General features: G+C 42.1%; 1 protein-coding gene and 1 long non-coding RNA gene across 4 annotated transcripts in view; one reads left to right on the top strand and one right to left on the bottom strand.

Moving 5' to 3' along the window:
* RRP1B (ribosomal RNA processing 1B) overlaps window positions 1–22,068 on the top strand; it is a 36,893-nt gene extending 14,825 nt beyond the window's left edge. For all 3 annotated transcript variants that reach the window (XM_073359285.2, XM_073359277.2, XM_073359292.2), the window contains 11 exons: window positions 2,357–2,486; window positions 4,084–4,148; window positions 4,705–4,868; window positions 7,137–7,228; window positions 8,527–8,624; window positions 9,364–9,383; window positions 9,882–10,010; window positions 11,045–11,784; window positions 14,835–14,981; window positions 16,342–16,408; window positions 18,663–22,068. In XM_073359285.2, coding sequence (XP_073215386.1) covers window positions 2,357–2,486; window positions 4,084–4,148; window positions 4,705–4,868; window positions 7,137–7,228; window positions 8,527–8,624; window positions 9,364–9,383; window positions 9,882–10,010; window positions 11,045–11,784; window positions 14,835–14,981; window positions 16,342–16,408; window positions 18,663–18,850 — 1,840 coding nt within the window. In that variant the 3' untranslated portion in view covers window positions 18,851–22,068. The remainder of the gene's footprint in view (window positions 1–2,356; window positions 2,487–4,083; window positions 4,149–4,704; window positions 4,869–7,136; window positions 7,229–8,526; window positions 8,625–9,363; window positions 9,384–9,881; window positions 10,011–11,044; window positions 11,785–14,834; window positions 14,982–16,341; window positions 16,409–18,662) is intronic.
* The window catches only part of LOC140917155 (uncharacterized), a 37,763-nt gene continuing 28,974 nt past the window's right edge, over window positions 15,495–24,283 (bottom strand). Inside the window, exons 2-3 of the long non-coding RNA XR_012160727.1 lie at window positions 18,259–18,423; window positions 15,495–15,695 (exon numbers count right to left, since the gene is read on the bottom strand). This is a non-coding gene — a long non-coding RNA (uncharacterized LOC140917155). The remainder of the gene's footprint in view (window positions 15,696–18,258; window positions 18,424–24,283) is intronic.

Here is a 24,283-nt window from a genome sequence, read left to right as displayed (position 1 = left end):
ATTCAAATCTGTGAAGCACAGCACCAACAATGCTGCGTTCTTTTAGTTCTCCTTATCTATTTATTGTGGCACCATGCTACTGAATCCTTCATAATAATATTTCTAGCTCCACGGTACAGAGTTACGGTTGCATTGTGGGTATGTTGTGTACTGTAAGTTCATATTTCCTGGTTTCCAGAGAAATAAGTATAAGTGCACTTGACGTTCTGGAAGAGCATGAGGTAACTTTAACTCCATTTTAACAGAAGTGTCTGGGCACTCAGTTTCCAGTGGGGTTGGTTTTTTTATTTGTTTGTTTCAGTACCCCTATGAACCACAACACAGCTCTCCCCCCTCCACTGCCTTGTTGGTAATGATCAACTCAACAACAACATCCACTGGCCATGTTAGTCCCTTCTCTGCCCCTGTATCCTTTTCTCATCTTGCCTATTTTCCTGCGCAGCACAGCCATGCTCTCTCTCCTCCCCATGTAGAGCCAAGTGTTGGCATGAGACCTGAAGGTTGAGGAGCCAGGGAGAGGATGCAGAAACAGTTCAGGGGCTAGCCTGGAGTCAGTGGGGATGTGTTTTTTGTTTTGTTTGTTTTTAAAGGGAGGGACAGATGAATATGGATGTGGCCAGGTGTAGCGGGACAGAGCTAAGTCCCTTGTACATCCCCAGTGTACAGCTCTCACCCCAAAACTCTTCTGCTCTGACCTCCCCTTCTCCTATAGGAGCAGAGGGAAGGGTGAGCCTGGAACCCCTTCCCCACTGCTTGGGGGAGCTGGGGATTTCTGGATTCTTTCTCCAGTCAGGGAGCAGTGGAGGGAAGGAGAAGGGAGCCCCCTTTGGGCCAGTGAAGCTGCCAGAGGGAGGAATGGTGGGCAATGGGAGCTATTTGTGGGGGAGGCCAGAGATGACTCCACTTGCCTTCCACTCACCCTCAGGTATGTCAGTAGAGGGAAGGTGCCCAACTTCCCCTCTTACCTCCCTTGTGGTTAAAGTACTTTTTTGGAAAGCCAGTACTTTGTCAACTTCCAGTCATCAAACTGGGTTTTCAAAAACATAGTATTGGAATGATCCCCATTGGATTGTTGTTCCCTCTGTGGGCTGTGCCCTGGCACAGCGAAAGCGGCAGAGCCTTTATCCTGCACCCTCCCCAAACCCCACAATCCCTGCACTGCTCCAGTACCCCCTCTCACTGCTACAACACCTCCCCCTCCCCTTTTAGCCCTTACCACTGCATCAAACAAGATACAAGAATCTGGAAATGTTAGGATCAGTTCACGTTAGGTGTGCTGTGTATCAGGAACTAAATGACCGAGGGACTTGTTTTCCTTCGTTCATACTCATTGTTCAGGATGTTTGCAGTATCCCAATTGCTTCCTAGAGTCTGTCATCTTCCTTTTGATTAATTAATGCTAATTTCTTTGATTTGATTTTATAAGTACCATCAATCTGTATGTGGCTTTCAGAGCACTTCAAAATCTCTTAAACTAGAAATGTTGGTCTCAGATGGGAAGAAACTTCTAGGCTTAGAGCAAGGAGCATGCACAACATATATGCTTTGACAGCTGCCAAGGACAGAGCTCAAACACCCAGTGCCTGAGTGTTGCCAAGATTCAATGATCACGTCATATCTCCCTGAGCCACTCAATTATCCTGACAGCAGGCTGACTGGAAACCCTTTTGCTTTTAACAGGCCCTAGTTTTGCAGGGCATGTGTATTTCTCTTTGCCTTGAGCTACTGATGATCCGATCCCAAATTCCGAAACTAATTCTAAAGAACTTCAATATAACACACCCAAAGGGGCAATGGGAGCCAGACACTATGTAAGATAAATTCTGAACAGCTGAGATCAGTTTGGAGAGGACTAGAGCTATAGCCTGAGCCCCAGGTGTGCACACAAAGAAAATTAGAAGAGCTAGCTTATTTTGTAAAATGCTGGGGGGGGTTAGGAGGAGTTGTATCATGGGAACCCCTGGCTCAGATGACCCCAAATCTGGACCCTCTCACCACCACAAGACACAGTAAGTTTAAAGGCATTCTGAGTCAGCATATGGATTCTCGAGCACTTAGAATAGTCTTTTAAACGATAAAAGAGACTAAACCTTAACTAAAACAGAGTTGTCACTCCACTAGATTCACTTGTGTTGCGTGGATTTCCTTACTGCCGGCAAACAATATTCTGACCCCAGGAAACTCTGACAATAACAATTTTTTTAAGCAGTAAAATTATGACTGGACTTCTCTGAATATTTTCTTTAGTTCTGACAAGTGTCAAAAAGCCACCTTTTAGCAGTTGGTGAAAAAGCAAACTAAACCCAGACTTTTAAATTTATGTATCCTGCTTGCCTTTTTTTTTTTTCTTTTTCAGTCTGATTGAGCCATTTCTGCATCTGTTAATGAAGGAAGTTATACACCCAGAGAGTAATGCTCCCAGTGGGATAAAATTCCATTTTATTGACATTTATCTGGAAGAACTGGCTAAAGCTGGAGCCAAGGAGGTAGAAAACACATTATAATTGTCTTTGTGATTGCTATATTATATAACTGTCTTTTATCAGTGTTTTTAAATTCTAGTTTATTTATATTCAATTGTTTTAAATATAACTCATTAACACTGAAGAAATTTCTAAAATCCTGTTTCCTTATCGCTATTTATGCTGCTAAGTTTTGCATTTTTCTGAGCTTGGACAAGGAACATAAATTGGTCACTTTCCAAATCTCATGCTCTGGTACAAATGCTCCAATTTTAGATTGTAAATATAATGAGGGAATCTTTTTGATTTTGACTCCCTTCCCCCCCCACTTTTGGAGAGAGAAAAGAATAAAAGAAAGAAAACCCAATTGTTTCTGTTGGGATTTTAAAATTTTTCATCACTCCTTCCTTTTATAAAAATTCACGTTGAGCCCATACTTGACCTGACCCTTTAACCACATACATTGTAGAGATTCAAAATCTAATTTTACAACTGTCTTCAATTACTTGGGCACTACTGGCTTCAGACATGTGCATTTTGATAGACTGCCCCATAAAGAAGAAGTTACACAATTTGCCAGATACCAACAATATCTTTAATTTAGTTTGCCTGTTATCTCTTTCAGTATAGACCTTCCTCTGTCTTTGCAATAGCCAATAAGACTTAAGAAAGCAGCAGAATTTTGCGGCAGCCTAAAGTCTGATTCTACAGCAGCTACTGTGGAATTCTGCTGCAGGAATCTGAATTCTGCAGATCATTTAATTATTACTTGAAATCCCTCCCCACAATGTCACTCTTCTTAGCCTGGTATGGAGGCTGCAGGGACTCCTCCCTATACTAACTTGTAGCCTTCGCTTTGCTAGTCCATATGTGGTGCTGCTGGCAGATGCCCTCCTGGTAACTCTTTTCTCTTTAACAGGCAAGATGTTAGCAGTTTTGTAGCAGTGCTCTCTAAAGAAGAGACAGCAGAATGCAAAGGGTGACCCGGCAGGTGTAGGCAGTGGGGGGCAGGAGAGGGAAAGCTTCTGTAGTAGGGGACAGTGTCTACAATCAGGGCTCTAATTCAGCAACAGTTTCTCCAGCCCTAGAATTGCATAGAGTTCATAAGGCCTATGACTGAGACTTTCAAAACAGTCTAAGGGATTTAGATTAATTGTAATGAAAGATGTGTGTAAATCCCCTAGATTGCTTTGAAAGTCTCAGCCTATATTCCTATGTTGACCTTAGTAAAGGGATCAGATCTTACTGTTCATTCCTATTTTGTTTGATGGTCTTTAGGGTGAGGTCTGCCAGTCAGAAGACGCCCAGGATTTAGTGTGCTGCAGACTTCCTTTGTGACCTTGGGCTGTCTAATTTCGCCATTTGTGAATTGAGGATCAAGGACATATTGTGCAGTTTAATAAATCAACGTGTGCAGAGCACTCTGTTTCTATAGTGCGTCTATCAAGTATCTCAGTGGTGGTGCTCAAGTGTAACTCTTGTCAATTTTAGTGGAGAAAAAACATAATGAAAAGTGCCTGTGTGTAGCCTCTCAGAAAGATCTCCTACCTCACAATCTACAATGAGTTACTCGACCCGCCTGCTCTACTATACTAAGTCTTTCTGTCTCCTAATCTCACAGCTCACAGCAGACCAGAATCTCAAGTTTATTGAACCATTCTGCAAAATTGCTGCCAAATCTAAGGAGTAAGTTTGATGGATGAATATTGGATTTTCCATTTTATTTATTTAGTCTAAGATCTACGAAGTTCTTGAAATGCTATTTCAAAAGGTAATGAACAAATGGACTGAAGCAAAGCAAAGAACGTAACGAAGTTCAGGTCGTAGAGAAACAACCGCTGGGGCAGGCCTTTGTGGCTAGCTTCACTCACCATTATGTTTCTCAAAACCATAAGTGAAGTGGGTGTGTAAATATTAGGAACCACCTATACCTCTGTTTATAGAGTACCCCTCACAGCAGAGCCCTGACTCTGATCTGATACTACCGGAATATAAAATATTAATAAGCCAACAAAATCTCCAAGCTATAACATTGGAAGAACCAAATACAAAACTGGAAAATGTGTTTGGAGTTAAGCGAGTTGTTTAAGTAATTGGTGACTTTTTTTCCCCCAAAGTTAGTTGCATCTCTCTCCCTCTCTTTCACCATCTTCAAAGTGTTTTAAATGTAAATGGGAAGGAAAGGGGGCTTTTAATGCTCTGCGTGTGTTCCCTCCCACTCATACTGTTTTATATAATGCAGTCGTCACCTGATGCAAGCAGTAGCCCGGGGTATCTTTGAAGCCATTGTGGATCAGTCCCCTTTTGCCATTGAAGATCTAATGAAAGAATTGAAGACAAGCGGTGATGACGATGTTGAGCTGTCCGAGGGAGATGAAGCGGAAAACGAGTCACTAATGACCAAAGGTAAGGAGGAAGTAATAAAAATTTAGCCCAGACTTTAAAGAAATACAGTAACCACTGACAGGATCCAAAAATGTATCCTACCTCTTAAAAATACCATTCCTATTCTCAGCCAACCATGGGCATGCAGGTGGATACACTAACAACAAATCTTGCTTCTGTTCTCTTCAGATGATCTAATAGACAAAGTAACCATAGACTAGTAAATTACAAACATCTTAGTGCTCCTTTTATATAGCAGATCATATGGTTCCCCATTTCAGTCTGCTTACAGCAACAGCTATAGATAACCCAGCGCTGTCCAAAAACTAGTACAGGTGAGTCACATCATATGCACATTTAACTTACGCGAATTCAACTATATGCGCTCGGCAAAAAAAAAGAAAATAACAAGATACCTGTAAATAGAGTGGGTGATTCCGCGTACCATTCCACTCAATGAGCGTATGCCCCAGAGTGAGCGTGAGATGGGAGATGTGAATCTGCTGTTCTCTCAGTCGATCTCAGTTCCCGTGTGCCTCTCACAGCGTGAGCATCTTGCCACGCTGAGTGTGATTCTAGTGTTTTAAAGGTACTGTACGTATTTTTCGTACAACATGGCCCCTAAACGCAAGCTAACTACTTCATCTGGTGCTCAGCCGAAGAAACATTGATCTGATCCAACTCTGGAGGAAAAACTGGCTGTGTTGGACTTACTAAGAGACGGTCTGTCGGTCTCCAACGCGGCGCGTAAATATGGCCACAACGAATCTAGCATCTGTGCCTTTGAGAGAGAGAAATTCATCAAGCCGTGGCATCAAGTGCTCCAATAACTGCTAAGGTGATGAGCCAGGTGTGTGATAAGACTTTTTAGTGAAGACTGAAAAGGCATTAAACTTATGGCTGGAAGACATGAACCGTAAACGTGTGCCTATTGATGGCAACACTTTGCGAGAAAAGGCTCTTAACCTCTACGCGCTGTTCAAACCTCCCGCCAAAGAGGGACAGCGTTCTGATGAGGAGGAATTCAAAGCCAGCCAAGGTTGGCTTAGCAGTTTTAGGAACCGCTTCAACCTCAAAAACACGCAGCCTTCTGGTGAAGGTGCATCTCCCAATGAAGAGGCAGCAAAAGCCTACCCTGAACAATTAAAGAAAATCACAGGAGAAAAGGGCTATCTTCCGGAACAAGTTTTTAATGCTGATGAGACTGGGCTTTTCTGGAAAAAAATGCCCAACCGCACTTACACTTGGAAATCAGAAAGACAAGCCTCTGGCTTCAAAGCAGCTGAAGACCGTGTGACTGTGTTGTTTTGTGGCAATGCGGCTGGGCATTTAATAAAGCCGGGCTTGCTCTACAGGGCTGCAAATCCCATGCCCTAAAAGGCAAGAGCAAAAATCTCCTGCCTGTGTTCTGGCAATCAAATAAAAAGGCTTGGGTGATGGCAGCATTATTTCCGGATTGGTTCCACAAGTGTTTCATTCTGGAGGTCAAGCGGTACCTCGAAGAGCAAGGACTTGACTTTAAAGTGTCGCTGATCGTAGGCAATGCTCCTGGCCACCCTGTGGCACTCCGGTTTGCACATAACGATGTTGAAGTCATGTTTCTCTCTCTCCTTCCCCAGCAATACCACCTCCAACCTCTTGACCAAGGTGTGATTCGCTGTTTCAAGGCCATGTACATGAGGCTTATGTTCTCACAGATACGTAGCGCGATGGATGCTGATCTCAATCTTAATGTGATGGAGTGTATACTGTACTTTATGGGCGATTTAAGGGATTTTCAAGGGTAACTTTGACTATACGCGATTTTCGCCTTACACGCTGACTTTAGAACCTAACCCCCATGTAAGATGCGACTCCACTGTATTTTGTGGCAATGCTCTGGGAGGAAATTGCTCCAAGCTATTTCTTCTACTATGGGGATGGTCATCTCAAAGACCCAGAAATAATACTGCGGTTCTGAATTGTATCATGTTTTTCATCCTTAGAGCTAAAACACTTGGATATAGATGGGTATGTATCATCCCCGATAAAAAGAGCAGGTAACTGAGGTGTAGAGCATCTCCATTAGTTTCTGAAGGTAACACAGCATGTCGGTGCTAGAGCAAGGAAGAATATCCAGGTCTTCTGACTCTCAGCCCTATGATCAGATGCTAAATGATACTTGCATCACACCTCCCTGCCTGGGAAGATAGTTTCATGGCTGAAGCACTCCTCTTATTCCTCTATGCTGGATGGAACTTTCCCCATTCTTTCCGACTGATCTTTAAAATCCTTTTTGTTTAATAACAGACAAACGTTTATCAAAAAAATCTGCACTGGGCATTGAAGAACAAGAGGACCTTTCTGAAAATGCTGATGAAAACATTGGTCCTGTTCTCCAGGTTTGTGCCTTGCTTTCCTCATGTTAATATGACGTCCCCATGAATAATCCTAGGCTTTTTATTATTTGTCACTTAGTGGATAGTGGAGACCTCACCAATCGAATAATAAGGTAAACATCTCTTGCATCTCATAGGGTATGTCTACACAGCAAATAAAATCTTGTGGCTGGCCCATGCCAGCTGAGTCATGCTGCAGGGCTGTTTAATTGCAGTGTAGACATCTGGGCCTGGGCTGGAGCCTGGGCCCTAGGACCTCTGAGGCGGGAGGGTCCTAGGGCTCAGGGTACAGCCCGAGCTGGAACGTCTGCACCACAATTAAATAGCCCCACGAGTCCCTGTCAGCTGGCATGAGCCAGCTGTGGGTTTTTAATTGCAGGGTAGACGTACCCTAAATGTCATATTAATAACATATTCCGTGTGAGTAGGTTACAAAACAAATGACAAAAGAGAAGTACATGTGCCAAATTCTGTTTCTTCTCTCTCCCCCTGCCCTCCTCCCTTTTTCCCCCCTTCCACTTCAAGAGGTACCAAAAAAGTTGCTAAAACCATATTGTGTTCTGGCTGTCCCAGGAGTCAGCGCACCCCTTACTGATGTTGAGAGCACAAGTGCTAGCGTGGGAGGGTACACAAGAGATGGGGCTAGGCACTAAAACACGTCCCAGATCTTATGAACTCGTTGGAACGAACTGCTGGGATCCGGGATTATGCTACAACAGAGATGCCTCGTGTTCCTGTGTTGGGCTATGGCTTTTAAGCAGGGACTAGAATGTTGCACATTTAAATCTTGGCATTGAACTGAAAGGTTTTTTAAAAATAAGTTAATTTATTTGCTTTTTTCCTTCTGAATGAGAATCCAGGTTAGAAGTGTTCTGAAAAAATATTATTTGAATGCTTCATTGTAATGTAGTGTTGTTGTAGCCATGTTTTATCCCAGGGTCCGAGAAAGACCAGGTGGGTAAGGTAGTATCTTTTATTGGACCAACTTCTCTTAGTGGAAGATACAAATGTTCAAGCTACACAGAGTTCTTGGGTTGTCTCTTCCACCAACAGAAGTTGGTCCAGTAAGATATTACCTCACCCACCTCGTCTCTCCATTGTTATGTAGTCAGATAAAACGCATTCATAAAGCTAGCATGTGCATTCGGGGGCGTGAATCTTGGCAGATCAAGTGTAGTGGAAGGAATTGGAAGTAGTAAAAAGCATATGTTGCTTGAAGTATTCATAACATCAGCTATACTTGGCTGTTCAGTATGATAGCCTAACAAAGATACTGTATTGTGCTTTCTTTCTTTTGGCAGTTTAACTACAAAGCTGTTGCTGACAGACTTTTTGAATTGGCCAGCAGAAAAAATACACCTGCCTTTAACAGAAAACGTCTGTACAAATTGGTCAAAAAGTGAGTTCTCCTGAAACAGCTCTGTATGATGATTTGTCTAAGTAGATTTGACATCCTGTTTCCCCAACCCCCTCTACTGCTAGCGTTCACATAAGAGATTTCCGTCCTTTTAATGAAAGTGTTTCTGCAATGAATTTACTGTCCACTACATTCCTACTTGGCCCAGATATCTTAGAAAGAGGATGCTGCTTACAGTATGTGCTAATATGAGTACAAAATCTTTGTCAGACATGGATATATGTATGGGTCTGAGACAGATTTTGGTTTTGCTTTTGTGATTTTTTTTAACATATTCCTAGACACTAGAGTTGGAAGGGACTTGAGTTGTCTTGTCTGTACTTTGTACCAGTTTAGGATTGTTCCCTGTGTTTGCATTGTCAAACGCTTCGTCTTGTATAGCTCTAAGTATTTCAAGTGATCAGGCTTCCACGCCTTCACTTCGCAGATTACTCAACGCTCACTTAAATCATGCAATGTTTTGAACAATACTGTGCTCAAACTGCAGGGGGTGGGTGTCGGCTGTGTTAAATCGCACTCTTGCCAAGACTTCTTCAGTAGTTTGGCTTGGAGTTGCTGGAGTTCTGAGGCAGATCTCTTGGAGAGCTAGCATTTTCTAGCCCTCGGATGTAGTATGCTTTCCTCAAAAGTGGGAAGTGTGCATCATACATGCAGTAACTTGGTGACATTTCAGTCAAATATTGTAACTACAATAAGTCTTTGTATTTTTTAACTTTTTCAGGTTCCAGGACCTAGCAGAAGGTGAGAATTGAGCATCAAAAAAGAAGCACTTTCATTCTGCTAAATTATTCATCCTGTTCTCAATGTAGATTTGCAGTGAATGTTATGTCGTCTTGTGCTGTTTTACATATGTCTGAAGGATATTCGTTTCAGAGGTTATTGCTGTGATGTGGTTTTCTCATTAGGAAGTATAACTTCCTCACTTTCACAAAGGAGGTCAGGTCCCCATATCTAATACCTCACAACTTGGGAAGCATTGTAATTTTATAAGCTGAGGTCTTGCCCGCTTATTCAGATTCTTTATTTCTTCAGTGAGAAACATGGTCAGCTTGATTCAAAATAATGAAGAAACTGCACACTTCGGTGCACATTTCTTTGCAGTGCTTTAAATGTGCTGATAGCCAAGTGGAGTGGGGAATCAGTGTTTGTGCCCCTTGTGCTGTATGTGAACACCGAAACTACTTGGTGGGGGGGAAAAGGGGTATTTTCCGACAGCTCATCAGACTTTTTGCTCGACAGGAATCTTCCCACAAGATGATTTCCCTGAAGATGTTTCTACAGATGAAGATGACGATACATTCAGCAGGGGCAGGCGAAAGAAAAAAGTTGTCAAATCCTTGGAGAAAGCCAAGCTGGAAAAAGAAAAAGGTAGGAGGCAAAGCTAGGGAAGTGAGACTACTCTCACCAGTCTGTAGGTGTGTCTACACTGCAGCAGTGAGTGAGCCTCCTAGTCTGCATAGATAGACTCAGGCTAGCAAGGCTCAAGCTAGCATGCTAAAAATAGATGTGTGGTACACTGAGATTCAGGTTCTCAAGCCTAGTGGGTCCGGTGGGCTTGAGAGACTGAGCCGCAGTGCGCATGCTGCTCTTTTTAGCATGCTAGCTCAAGCCCTGCTAGTACAAGTCTGTCTACCCAGGCCGGGAGGCTTGCTCCCAGCTGCAGGGCAGACATACCTAGTGTGGCTTGGCAGTGTAACAGGAAGAGATTTAAGTCCATGATCAGTTGCTTGGGATTCACCGGTTTCTGAGTCTCATTGCAGTGAAGGGTAACGGGTGAAACCGTGACATCATTGAAGTCCATGGGAATTTGGCCACTGATGTCAGTAGAGCTAGGATTCCACCCAATATGCCGCAGATTGGGAAGAAGCTGTGCTTTGCCTTTACTCAATCAAGTACTATTGGTATTTACTGTGAAAGCAAGAACATATCTGTCCTCTTGAAAGAGGAATGCCATTAGAACATTTAGCAATTAGGGGGAATGTCTGGAAGAGAGGAATGGAAATAAGCTATCTAGGAGACATTACAGCTGTTTCTACCATCAGGGTTTGCATTTACATTGCTACAAGCTTAATGTTCCTCAAGAAAATCTCCCAGAGTCGGTTGACACATAAGCTGCCTTTTAATGGGTTTACCAGCAGGAAGGCCTCCAAGAGAGAGCACCTTGATGGGGTGGAGATATTACTACATTAGAACTATTCATGGGCAACTGCTGGCAACCAGGCAGTAACATGAAAAAAGGCAAGAAAAGCATTAATAGGCCTGGAAAAAATGTTATAGACTCTCAGTGGCCCTATGTGCAGTAAAGATTTAGAGATGTAAGGAAAGCAACTTCTCTATTGCAGTTGTCTTTTCATTTTATATTTGGGTTAAATGTTACTGCTTCTGATTTTGCCTCCTTGCAGAGAAGGATGGAAAAGAGGCATCAAGTACGGAGGAAGATGATGCATCAGGACTCCAGAAGAAGAGGAAGAGGCGGAAGAAGAGGGACTGTCAAATTGCAGACTCGGGCACAGCTGATGGGACAAGTGAGGAGGGGGTACCTGATGCATTTGAACCCGAAGAACCCAACAAGGGCAGAGCACCAGAAACTAGTAAAAGAAAAAATAAATCTCTAGACCAAGAAGCAACTGAGACTGGAATTGGAGTAATCAGCAGTGGAGGAGATGGCGACAGCTGTGCACAGGATGCTCTGACGGACGTGATGCAGAATAAAAGGAGACAACTCAAGAAAAAGAATACAAAACTGCAGAAGGTTCATGTAAAACCTGTATCTCAAAATGGACCAGCTAATGCCAGTGCCCTGTGGGATGGCAGTGACTCTGCCACTGTAACTACTACCAAGATGGTAAAAAAGAAACAGAAAATGGGGACTGTCTTACTCAATGGCTTATCTGAACAGGCTGCTCTTCAGTCAGAACAGGAAAGCTTGCAGAATAGCCTTACAGGAGAAGGGGACTTTGAATCCACACTGCCCCAAAAAGTCAAATTGAAGAAAAAACCTAAGTTGGGCAGTTTAGACGGGTTCAGGTTCTCAAACCAGAAACCACCATCCCTGAAAAAGAAGAGGAAGATCAAGGAAGTGATAAACTCTGTGGAAGTGAAGGGATTTCTTGAGGCTGCATGCAAGAAAAGCAAAAAGAGTGTAAGCAGAGGGCTCTAATTCTCTTTTGCCTGTGAGGCTTGTTTGAATTCAGTTTGAGCTGAGTGGTCTATAGGATGGTTTTTTTACATGCATTAAATTCCCCTTGTCAAGGAATAACAATATCAATTGGGAATTAAGGGAGTGGGAGGGTCCTATGTGTATATTTACCCTCTTTCAACACCCAGGAATGTCATGTATCTGAATCTAAGGTCATGACTTTCATTGCTCATAGTGCTTCCATGACTACTTGTGTGAATGAGCCAAATTCTTGGAAGAAGGGCATTGCATCCAATACTGTGCTCAACTTGTTCTTGGCCAGGAGGCCATCTCTGATGCAACAATAATAGTTCCTTGCAACAAATTATGATCATTTTGATTTTTGTCCCTTACACCCTCCCTGGGGGGGGTAAGTGGAGGCAGTCTGAATTTACAAAGCATTTAGAGTCCACAAATATTTTTGCAGGTTATGACTTTGCCAGGATTCCTGCAGTGTTTGTCTGTTTTTGTTTTGTTTTTCTCTTGAAATATTCTGAGTTTTCCTTAATGAAAATTATTGAATATTTACAAGTTATATATTTTCATTTTGTTTCCTGATGTATTTCAGACATTTTAGTCCCAGTTTTTCACCTCACACCATTCATTTTGTCTTTTCCATGGTTCAAAGGAAACTATTCTGGAAACATTTATGCATCATGTTTGTTCCTCTTCCTTAAAAACCAGGTTACTTAAGTACTGTGTATGCCTTGGTTACACACCAATTTAAACAAGTTTTAAAACCTAGACAAATTGGAGGATTGGGCCAAAAGAAATCTGATGAGGTTCAACAAGGACAAGTGCAGAGTCCTGCACTTAGGAAGGAAGAATCCCTTCTACAGACTGCTACAGACTAGGGACCGGGTGGCTAGGCAGCAGTTGTGCAGAAAAGGACCCTAGGGGTTACAGTGGACAAGAAGCTGGATATGAGTCAACAGTGTGCCCTTGTTGCCAAGAAGGCTAACGGCATTTTGAGCTGTACAAGTAGGAGCATTGCCAGCAGATCGAGGGACGTGATCATTCCCCTCTATTTGGCATTGGTGAGACCTCATCTGGAGTACTGTGTCCAGTTTTTTGTCCCATACTACAAGAAGGATGTGGAAAAATTGGAAAGAGTCCAGCGGAGGGCAACAAAAATGATTCAGGGGCTGAAGCACATGACTTATGAGGAGAGGCTGAGGGAACTGGGATTGCTTAGTCTGCAGAAGAGAAGACTGAGCGGGAATTTGATAGCTGCTTTCAACTACCTGAAAGGGGGTTCCAAAGAGGATGGATCTAGACTGTTGTCAGTGGTAGCAGATGACAGAACAAGGAGTAATGGTCTCAAGTTGCAGTGGGGGAGGTTTAGGTTGGATATTAGGAAAACCTTTCTCACGAGGAGGGTGGTGAAGCACTGGAATGGATTACCTAGGGAGGTGGTGGAATCTTCTTCCTTTGAGGTTTTTAAGGTCAGGCTTGAGAAAGCCCTGGCTGGGATGATTTAGTTGAGGATTGGTCCTGCTTTGAGCAGAGGGTTGGACTAGATGACCTCCTGAGGTCCCTTCCAACCCTGATGTGTTTTAGAATAAAAAAAATCTTTAGTTAAACCTGTGCGAATTTGTGTATAGACGAGGCCTAATGGTATGGTCCTTGGAGGGCTAATAACTCATACATATGATACTGTTAGAAAGTTTCCAGAGCTTTTTATACGTAATACTGTGATCATTTTTTTAAAGGGCTATGTGTTCAGAGAATGAGTGATTCATGATAGTATTGGAAATTGGCATTTCCAAATTGCAAATCTCACATTTCTGCCATTGGAGAGTTTGCAAGATATTGAATCTTTAAACCTGTCTCTGGTGCAGAACTAAATACTGCTTCACTCCTTTATGATGTATAAAGATGGATTCCTCTTTTTTTAAATCTTTTGTTTTAAATTGTGTAATCTCAGGTTCTCACTTCTCTGTCTTTGATGGAGGGGCTTAGCTACACCTGAAGAATGATGTCCCACAAAGCTGTATTCTGAACTGCAAATTGCCCTGCCTCCAGCAGAGAGGAGTTGGAGATGTTTTGATTCTTGGTTTCCCAAGCATGAAAAATTTTGAGAATGGGAAGAAGCAACTCTATACATCATAAAAGAATAGAAAAGGGCAAAACCAGAAATGTTCAGAATTGCTTCCCAGTTTGCCTGTTGAAATTGGGAAGCTAAGACTTCTTCTTGTTTAAAGTGGAGCATAATTTTAATAGTTCTGGTCCCATCGGTGGTCATGAGATTCAGATTGTGTTGAAAAGGGACCCCTCTGATCTCCCCCTCCTTTTATTTATTTATATATATTTTTAAATAGACAAACTGAAAAATGCTAGTTTAGATTATGAGGAGAGGGCAGCCACTCAGTGGCCAGTGCTCTACAAGAGACTTTGGTTTCGTTCCGGGTAGCTTTCTGGGTCCCCAGGCTAAGATGTTAGCATATTCAGTCCCTAGAGAGGAAAGCATGCTTTGTATCTCTCAGTAGCATCCTGTCCACTCCTCTGTCCATCCAGCTAAAGGAGTAGAGTTAAATGGACCCAAAAGCAATCCTTGACCCTAGTGGGGCGGAGGGAAAGGGGAAAGCTTCGGAGCTCCCAGATGGACATAGACGGGAGTAGGGGAACCTTGTGCTCCTGAAAATGATGCCACTATCTGGACCCTGACAGAGCAGGCACGTGTCTTACAAATTCCCTTCACCTTCCAGAACTCCATCAATGCACCTCCTTTTCCCATTCAGCAGTCTTGCTATTCCAGCACGGGCCTTTCTTGAACAGAGATTTCCAATCATGCAAACTTGTGAGGCATTTTTGTAATGGGGGCAAATGTTAACCAGGGGGCTATCAGGTGACTGCAAACTAACATTCATTCATGACGAGTTACCATTGTTTAGCTGTGGCCACCACTGGCAAATGGCTAGCATTAACCCTAGCATCCTCTATTTCTCAGTTAGCTGCTGCTCTTTTTCTCACACTGAGTAAACTTTTTTGTTTTATTTTTCCCCTCCTCTTAGGAGATTGGTGGCACTCTCGCTCCATTAAAGAAAAAGAAGGCAAAGACAGGGAATGACTTCATGAAATTTGAAAAAACAACTTTACCAAAGCCAGTGTTCTTCAGGAAAGCCAAAGGCAGCCTCTCTTCAACCAGAGCCTCCATGCAGGTAAAATGACCCTGATTAGGTCTGCCAAAATTGGGGGGTTGCCTTAAGTATGGCTCATGGAACTCCAAGATGTGGCTCACAGCCACCTGCATCTACAAAAACAGAGGGCAGCTTGCCCAGATGTGGGTCCCAGCCTGTGATACTCCATCTGGATCACACCAGTGTCTCAATCTAGTTTTGCTGGGACCTATCATCTCCATGGGCAACATCTGTGACTGTGGAAGGGCAGCTGTTGTCTGCTCCATCCTGTGCAAACTAGATGCAGCCCTGAGGCTCCTGGCAAATTCTCAGCACTGTTCATACTTGGTAAAAGTTTGGGAACCCTAACCTCGATGAAAACTGGCCTGGAGCTCCTCAGCAGATAGAGTTGTGATTGCCGTGGGGTTTTTAATTGTCCATTCAAAAAGTTTTATACACGCACACACACACACACACTTTTTACACACACAAGCAAAGCTGTCAGTGTGAGCAGTTTAAACTCTTCAAAAGTAATTTTATTTAACTTGTTGCTTGTACATGGCTGGATTATCTGCCATCTGAGTTGATCACAATGATCATCCCCACAGTTGCAACATCTTCTGTCTGGGTTGCTCTTGCGGGCGGTTGTCTTCCTCTTCAGGGAGTAAGGTGGAAAGTGAAGCCTCTGTCTATGTCTAACCAAGCTCTGCCACCACTTCAGTCTCCCCTAATAAACTGCACTAATCTTCTCAACACCTGTAAAATAGGCAGTTTTAAAATAATAATAAAAATATTACCTAACAAACCACTTGAGTAGTGTAAACTGATTCAGGCATATTTTCTAAGGCTGACAAACTGGGATGGTGACATCTTTAATTGTTTAAAAGAAATCCCTCTTGTGGAAAGAACAGTTTTGAGTGTTTACATTATTTTGAGAATAATAAAAGAACAAATAATTACAGATGGGCTCTAAGCTTTGCAGTTCTTTCTTTTAATGGAGGCTTGTAACAGAAGAGGCCTTCTGAAACAGCCTACTTGTTTCCATATAAGCCTCTTAAACTTTCTCTCACTCTTTCTAAACCCTGTTCAAATTATGCTTTGTAACACCCTCATAACTCAGTGGGCTAAGAGTGCTGTGAGGCCAGTGTACTTAACACCTGGGAGGAAAGACAATCTTCTCAATTGTTGGCAGGCTATCTAGTCAGCTTTAAGAAATATCATTCGTTCTTGTCCATTACGATGGTAGCTGCTAAGCAAACACTGCTGTGCCTAGGCCTTTAAGGTGGGGAGGGTATCTACAACAGGGGAAGAAACTGGGACTCCTCAAGAGTTTCAGCAGGGAAACGGAACGTAATGTTGCCTCAAATCAACCTTTATTTGCCATCTTCTTTCTATTCTGTAGTTAAACATGCTGCAGTGTTCCAGCTCCAAAAAAGTCACCTTTGGATTGAATAAGAACATGACTGCAGGTGAGTTTAATGTGTCTGCATACCTTCACCAGGTCTTTTGAGGTGCAGTGGGGCAAGGATGAAAGCGGGGGAGGTGAGATCTACACAAACAGTATGTAGAGGTGGATGTGGAACCTGTCGGATGCTGCTTCTGGAGTTTGTCTTTTTGTCACAATTTTGGCATTGTTTTTGATGCTGTATATGATCTCATAAATTAAGGAAATATATACACGAACCTACTATAAGATGGGTGGACAACTGGTTGGAAAACCATTCTTAAAGAATAGTTATCAATGGTTCACAGTCAAGCTGGACGGGCATATCAAGTGAGGTCCCGCATGGATCTGTCCTGTGTCCAGTTCTATTCAATATCCTTATAAATTATTTGGATAATAGCATAGAGAGCACACGTATAAAGTTTGCAGACTGGGAGAAGTTGCAAGTGCTTTGGAGGGCAGGGTTAGAATTCAAATTGATAAACTTGAGAAGAAGGATGAAATTCAAAAAGGATCAAATGCAAAGTACTCCACTTAGGGAGGAGTAATCAATTGCACAAATACAAAATGGGAAATTGCTTAGGAGGGAGTATTGCAGAAAGGGATCTGGGGGTTATATTGGATCACAAACTAAATATAAGTCATCACTGTAACACTGTTGCAGAAAAAATAAAGATCATTCTGGGATGTATTAGCAGGAGTGTTGTAAGCAAGACATGACAAGTAATTCTTCCACTCTACTCAGCACTGAGAAGACCTCAACTGGAGTACTGTGTCCAGTTTTGGACTCCACAGTTCAGGAAAGATGTGGACAAATTGGAGAAAGTCCAGAGAAGAGCAACAAAAAATGATGAAAGGTCTAGAAAACATGAGCTATGAGGAAAGATTGAAAAAATTGGGTCTGTTTAGTTTGGAGTAGAGAAGACGGGGGGATATGATAAGTGTTCAAGTTCATAAAAGGTTGTTTTAAAGAGAAGGGTGATAAATTGTTCTCCTGATCCACTGAGGTCAGGACAAGAAGTAATGGGCTTACATTGCAGCAGGAGAGATTTAGGTTAAACATTAGGAACCATTTCTTAACAGTAAGGGTAGTTTAAGCACTGGAACAAATTACCTAGGGAGGTTGTGAAATCTGTCAAACCTGTTCTTAAAAACCTCCAATGACGAACACCTGTCAGGGATGGTCTAGGTAATACTTAATCCCCTGCATTGAGGAAGGATTGGACTAGATGACCTACTGAAGTCCTGTCCAGTCTTAGTTTCTGTGATTCTGTGAAACTCCTCTTCTTCAAATTCCCCACTGCTTCATTCTGCCTCCCAGCAGAAACATCTGTGAAACACTGATGGCCCATGCTCCATGGGATGGGAATCACCATTGTTACGGCAAAATTGCAGTTTTACTTTGGCTGCCTCTGCTGACTATGATATTAACAAATAAGTATCCCCACACACAGACTGTTACATGTCCATGCTTTTCTTGGGGACATATTGATGAGTATAAAATTGAAATTGATTTCTAATGTAATGAGGCAAGGTATCCATTTTCTTACCTTTTCGTCCCTCTCTAAGATGCAGATCACATCTTATTTCAGCACTGGAGTAACAGACTGTATATTTTCCCGTGGGGGGGTGTGTGTGTGTTTTTGTGCTCATAAACCATCTTTGTGAGGAGAATTAAGATGCTTAAACCCTGCTGCCAGCAATGGTCATCAAACGCTAGGACCATGGGATTTAAACAGTATGAATAGTGACCTTGTTCCTTTCCTTCCTTTCAATGGGAAGATGTAAATTTTGTTAGGAAACCTAAATCAAGGGCTTTGTCTGAATTGCCTCTTTACAAAGAGAGTGTTTTTGGGTACCTTGCCTCCCACTTACGATCATGGAATAACTGGCAGCTGCAGGAATAGGAGGGAAGTATTTAGCTGGCTTTTAACACGATAGAGGATCTGGTAACAAGGAGAGCTGCACCACGTGGCCAGCCAGTTCTCTCTGGGTACCACCAGTCAGTCCGTGGGTTACAGCTGGAGGTGGTAGCACAACCTAAAGAGAGAGTGATAAGGCACCATCAGGAGCTGGATATTTAGGCTGACCTCTTCCGTACCCCCTCCCCGCAAATCTTTAGGTTTTTGATTTTTGCTAACAGCCTGGATCTCGTGCATTAATGGCAGATTTCCTTGATACCCATTTGGGTGCCAGAGCAATCAGGGAACTGGGGAGCTGCCTAAATCTCTCAATGTCTGGCTCTCTAATAGCTTTGTCCTTTAACTTTTATTTGACAGAATTTAAAAAGACAGACAAAAGTATCTTAGTGAGCCCAGAAGGAGCCTCCCGGGTGGCTTTCAACCCTGAACAAAAGCCTCCCCATGGGGTGCTGAAGTCACCTGGTACACCCACAGGAGAGCCCCAGATGAAGAAATCATTTGTAACACCAGCTAAGAAGAGACCAACTGCTATGGACTTCTTTTAAGCCAACTTGGAGTGGCCTACTTTTGTACATGACATTTCAGGAAACTAGAACTTTCTCTGGAGGTATTTTGGACTTCTCTATTTTTTTAAATTGCTCTGAAGTGTATATAAAAGGTTCTGATTATGACCTGGGATACGGCTGATTTTACCACATTTTCAGCTGTACCTTGTTTAGTATCTTGTTCCACCTGTTACAGAAAAGGGATTAAAATGAAACTCTGCCCAGGTTTCCAAAAGGTGTGGTCTCTCCCCATGACATTCTCAAGAGATTTGCTAGTTAAAGAATGTTAGGGTCAATACTTCGAGACTGATTTAAGAAAACTTGCTCTTCAAGCTGCTTGACTGTCTTCAGCAGGTCAGGATGTTAAAGAGAAAATGTGGATGTTTAAACCTACTAGTCAGCTGTCGGTGTATTTACAGATTTGCTCCTGACTATTGCCTCGTATGTCATTCTGATCACTGGCATTCTGGTTTAGCCTTTTTCTACTAATGAGCTGTTTAATCGACTTCTGACGATTGAAACCTAGTGTCTCTGTTTTAATGGACCACTTCACTTTCAGTAGCCTTCCTCATGGCAGCAAAACTTTTTTCCATGGATTAGAAATAAAGTAGCTGTTCAGATGATCATTTCATCTACAAACCCCTGACATTGATTGGCCAGTCAGCTGCTTATATGCAAACCACCTGAATATCTGTAAAACAAGTGCCAAATATGACTTGTACTTCACTATCACTTGTGGTGGCAGAGTTGGCTTTTCCACATTCTTCCTTCTACCTACTACAACTGCAATAATGCTATCATATTTGAGAAGTCTCTTGTATTTTAATGTTCAGTTCTGTCTTCTTTCCCAAAGAGATTGCAAAAGTTTCAAAACAATCTTTGTTTCCTCCTCTATCAATTGGCGTCACTACATTTTGAGCAGAGGTCAGACTTTCATTCACTGAATGAAGTTATACCATATTAAAGCAAGTGAGATCAGAATAGTGCATCTTTGTTTAGAATACGCATCTCTCTGAAAACCTTGGTGCCTTTAAATACAAGGTAGAGCTTTATAGCCCAAGCAGCTCATAGCTTTTTCTTTAAGGTAGAACCAGAAGCATTATTTCTACAGGATTTTTTTTTTTTGGTATGTTTTATTCTGCATGGAATATTCAGGTATTCTATGATTATCCTATGATTTGACTTTTGTTTTAATTTTGTTTCTTACTCTTTATGACTTCAGTCAAGAATGAGAGAAACTTCTGTAACAGACCATTAATTTATTCTGACAAATTATGATGGGGCGGGGGGAACTATTCTATAATCTGGTGCAGTAGGTCTTTTCTGAAAGACCTGCTTATAGAAAAAGATTTGAACCAGACCTTTGCTTTGGACTTCAGTCTTAAAGCACAGTGGAGTGTCAGGACACAACTATTCATTTAATTTCCCTCTGTTACTTCTGGGAATCCATAGGCACAGAAAGCCTATATCATTATCTTGTCATATCAAAACTCAGATGTTTACTTCAGCCAATGGAGTAAATATGTAACATCTATCTAGAAAGATAGATAGATCCATATCTTTTGACCAGTATTTGGTACCTGCTGTCCTCTGCCAAATAGTTCCAACAGCTACTAGAATGAAACTGTACCTTCTGAGAAACCAGTTCATTTACAATTTTTCCAAAATATTGTATAATTGTAAATTGATGGTGCTCAGTGTTAAATGGCTCTTGCTATTACGCTAAATTAATGCCAGTCCATGGCTTGTGGTACTGACATGAGAGTTTTAGAAAATCATTTAGTCCTGCTGTTTGAATATTACTACTCAGTCAAAATGAAGGACTGAATTTCAGTGTATTTTTTGTTATTGATCTGGCTGCTCAATAAAGAACTAAGGAGCATACATCTGACAACAATATTAATAGTTGCTGGTTGGTACATTATTAATTTATAAATATGAGAAATTCTCATTGTATCAAAGAAAATGACTTATTCTGAGAAGACAGTGGTGAGTAGGAGTTAACAAGGACTAATCAATAATATGTTGTGCTGTTTACCTTGTACTGTGGGTAAGAAGTCTCTTGTGGAATATGCATAATAGCATTTGTATGTGCATGGACTTCAATGCATTATGTTTGAGATTCAGTATTCCTCCAAGGATGCAGATGCAACACAATCAGTGGGTTGAACCTGGTGTATGTAGAGACACCGGTGATCAGAAGTTCAAACAAAATGTTGATTTTTTTTTTTTTTAAATCTTTCTGCAAGCATCTTTAAATTATCTCATCCCTCTTTACTGGTTCTGGATCCTGTGACCCAGTGCTTGTCCAAATGTACTACTGCCCACAGATGCTAAATGGTGTGGGTAAAAATGGCGGTCACCGTTTAATGAATATTGTAGTGATATGATTGTTCATTGGGGTTCATGGATTTATGCATACTGTGTCTGTACCATTATATTGGTGGAATGTCTTGTAAATATGCATGTGTAGTATGTATTTCATTTTCTTCAGTGGTGCCTGGAATTTCATTAAGGACAAGCTTTTAAGAAAACCCAAAAAACTGTCATTGCAATTTCTAGATTAAATTGATTAAATTACCCAGAACATTTCAGTAATGGAAATTCCAGTAAACATTTGAAGATAAATAAAAGGAGAAATTAATGCAACATCTGGGATACCCACTGTACAAACACAATTGTAGTACAAAGAAATGGATTTTTTTTAAAAGTGGGTTCTAATCAGGTTAATATCACTTAATAATTTTATTCCAAATCTGCAGCTGCCAACCATATTCAGCATTGAAATAAACAGAAGGGTGGAGTTAATGAGGTTAGGATTAAAAAGACAATATTTCGTAATGGGGATCTCTCTCCATTTTTTTATAAATCTGGTCAACTTTGTACTTGTCAAATTTTTCTGATGGTTTGTAATTCTTTATAGTTTTAGATGAACTCAAAAGCACAGAACGAATCCTCGAGGAAAACCTGTTTAAAATTGTATTTAAAATATCTGTCTGTAAAAGCTGTTATTTTTTATCAAAGCTTAAAGCTTTGTGCACTCTCGTTCCTTTTATTCTCTTGTTTCCTGAACATAACTTTTATTGCAGGCAGGAAATATGTTTGTTGCATTACTTTGTGTACATCTGCAACTGCACTGTTAATATAAATATGGATGGTTAAACATTGGATCTTTTAGTCAAGTCCAATAAAATTGTCTTTTCTGTGGATTTTGTATCTTGCAGTGATTTCTTTTTTAGTTTTTTTTTTTTTTTTTGGTCTGTTTCCTTTTTTTTTTTTTTGGTAATACCCAGAACTGAGGAGGTATCGTGCATATTGGAAGTAAAGAGGTTAGTGGCTGAACATGCGTGTCCACATGGCCATTGTAATAGGAACCACTGAGTAGATGTCAACCGAAGAATAAAGACTCCTTAAAAGAAACAAAATAAGATAAATACCATAACTACTTGGCAATTTAGCCCTGGTCTACACTACGAGGTTAGGTTGAATTTAGCTGCATTAGGTCGACTTTATAAGCGATGCGGCTAAACAACCAATCCCGTTCCATCGACCTAAAGGGTTGTTAAAATCGACTGCTGTACTCCTCCACCATCACAAGGGGAGTAGCGCTAAAATCGACCACCTTAAGTCGAATTTGGGGTAGTGCACATGCAGCATTGTGCAATTCGACAGTATTGGCCTCTGGGAGCTATCCTAGAGTACTCCAATGTGACCACTCTGGACAGCACTTTCAATTCCAATGCACTAGCCAGGTACGCTGGAAAAGCCCTGGGAACTTTTTGAATTTTTTGAATTTCATTTCCTGTTTGGTCAGCATGGCAAGCTCAGCAGCACAGGTGACCAGGCAGCTCCAGCATGGAGCCAACGGGAGACACTGGATCTGATTGCTATATGGGGAGAAGAATCTGTGCAGGCAGAACTCTGATCAAAAAGAAGAAATGCTAATATGTATGCCAAAATCACACAGGGCATGGTGGAGAGAAGCTACACCAGGGACACACAGCAGTGCCGCATCAAAGTCAAGGAGCTCAGGCAAGCCTACCAAAAGACAAAGGAGGTAAATGGTTGCTCTGGGTCAGAGCCCCATACATGCCGCTTTTATGATCAACTGCATGCCATTCTAGGGGGGGGATCCTACCACTACCCCACCACTGTCCATGGACACCTGCAAGTGGGGAGTCTCGCGCAACACGAAGGAGGATTTTGTGGATGAGGAGGAGGAGGATGCGCAGCAGGCAAGCGGAGATTCCATTCTCCCCAGCAGCCAGGACCTTTTCATCACTCTGGAGCCAATACCCTCCCACAGCGGGTTCCCGGACCCTGAAGGCAGAGAAGGCACCTCTGGTGAGTGCACATTTGTAACTACACTACAGGGGTTAAAAACAATAGTGTTTAATGTTTGATTTGCCCTGAAGAATTGGGATGCATTAGTGGCCAGTACAGCTACTGGAAAAGTCTGTTAACGTGTTTGGGGATGGAGCGGGAATCCTCCAGGGACATCTCTGTGAAGCTCTCCTGGAGGTACTCTGAAAACCTTTGCAGAAGGTTTCTGGGGAGGGCTGCCTTATTTCGTCCTCCATGGTAGGACATTTTACCACACCAAGCCAGTAGCAAGTAGTCCAGAATCATTGCAGCACAAAGCATGGCAGCGAATGGTCCTGGGTTTTGGTTGCATTCAAGCAACATTCAGTCTTTATCTTTCTGTGTCTGCCTCAGGAGAGTGATATCATTCATAGTCACCTGATTGAAACGGGAATTTTTGTAAGGGAACAGTAAAACGACCCCGTTCATGCTGGGCTGTTTGCACTTTGTTAAAAGGGATCATCCCAGAGAATAGCCATGTGGTGGAGGAAGGGTGCACTGCACATCCACTCCAAAACCGCAGCCCTTCCTTTTAAATGGCAAATCCAACCGGCATTGCTTGCTACGGGAAAGGAGGGCACTGCAGTTTGAAACCATTCCCACATGTTATGAAGGCGGAAGAAGCTAACCCCATGTATCCTTTGGCTTACCATGGCTGCCTGGAAACCGAATTCTGTTGTCCAGCCATGTGTGATGTCACCATACCGGCAGGCACTCAATATAAAAGGCAAACTGTGACCTTGTACCTAAAGCACATGTGCTGTCTGCTGTGAATTGCTTGATTCACTGTGAAAGAGTCTCCCTTTTGTTCTCAGAAATGTATCTTAAAATTTACTCTCCCTTTTTAACCCCCTGCAGGTGAAAATGTTTCTATGCTTCCCGTATCAACTCCGTCCCTGAGGTTATCGCAGATTAGAAGGTGAAAAAAACACACTTGCAATGACATGTTTTCCGAGCTCTTGCAGTCCTCCCGCACTGATAGGGCACAGCTGAATGCATGGAGACATTTGGTGGCAGAGGCCAGGAAAGCATTCAGTGAGCGTGATCAGAACACGCAGGAGGAGATGCTGA

Source organism: Lepidochelys kempii, chromosome 1 (assembly GCF_965140285.1).
Source record: "Lepidochelys kempii isolate rLepKem1 chromosome 1, rLepKem1.hap1, whole genome shotgun sequence".
Lineage (NCBI taxonomy): Eukaryota > Metazoa > Chordata > Testudines > Cheloniidae > Lepidochelys > Lepidochelys kempii.
This window is presented reverse-complemented; position numbering and strand designations above follow the sequence as displayed.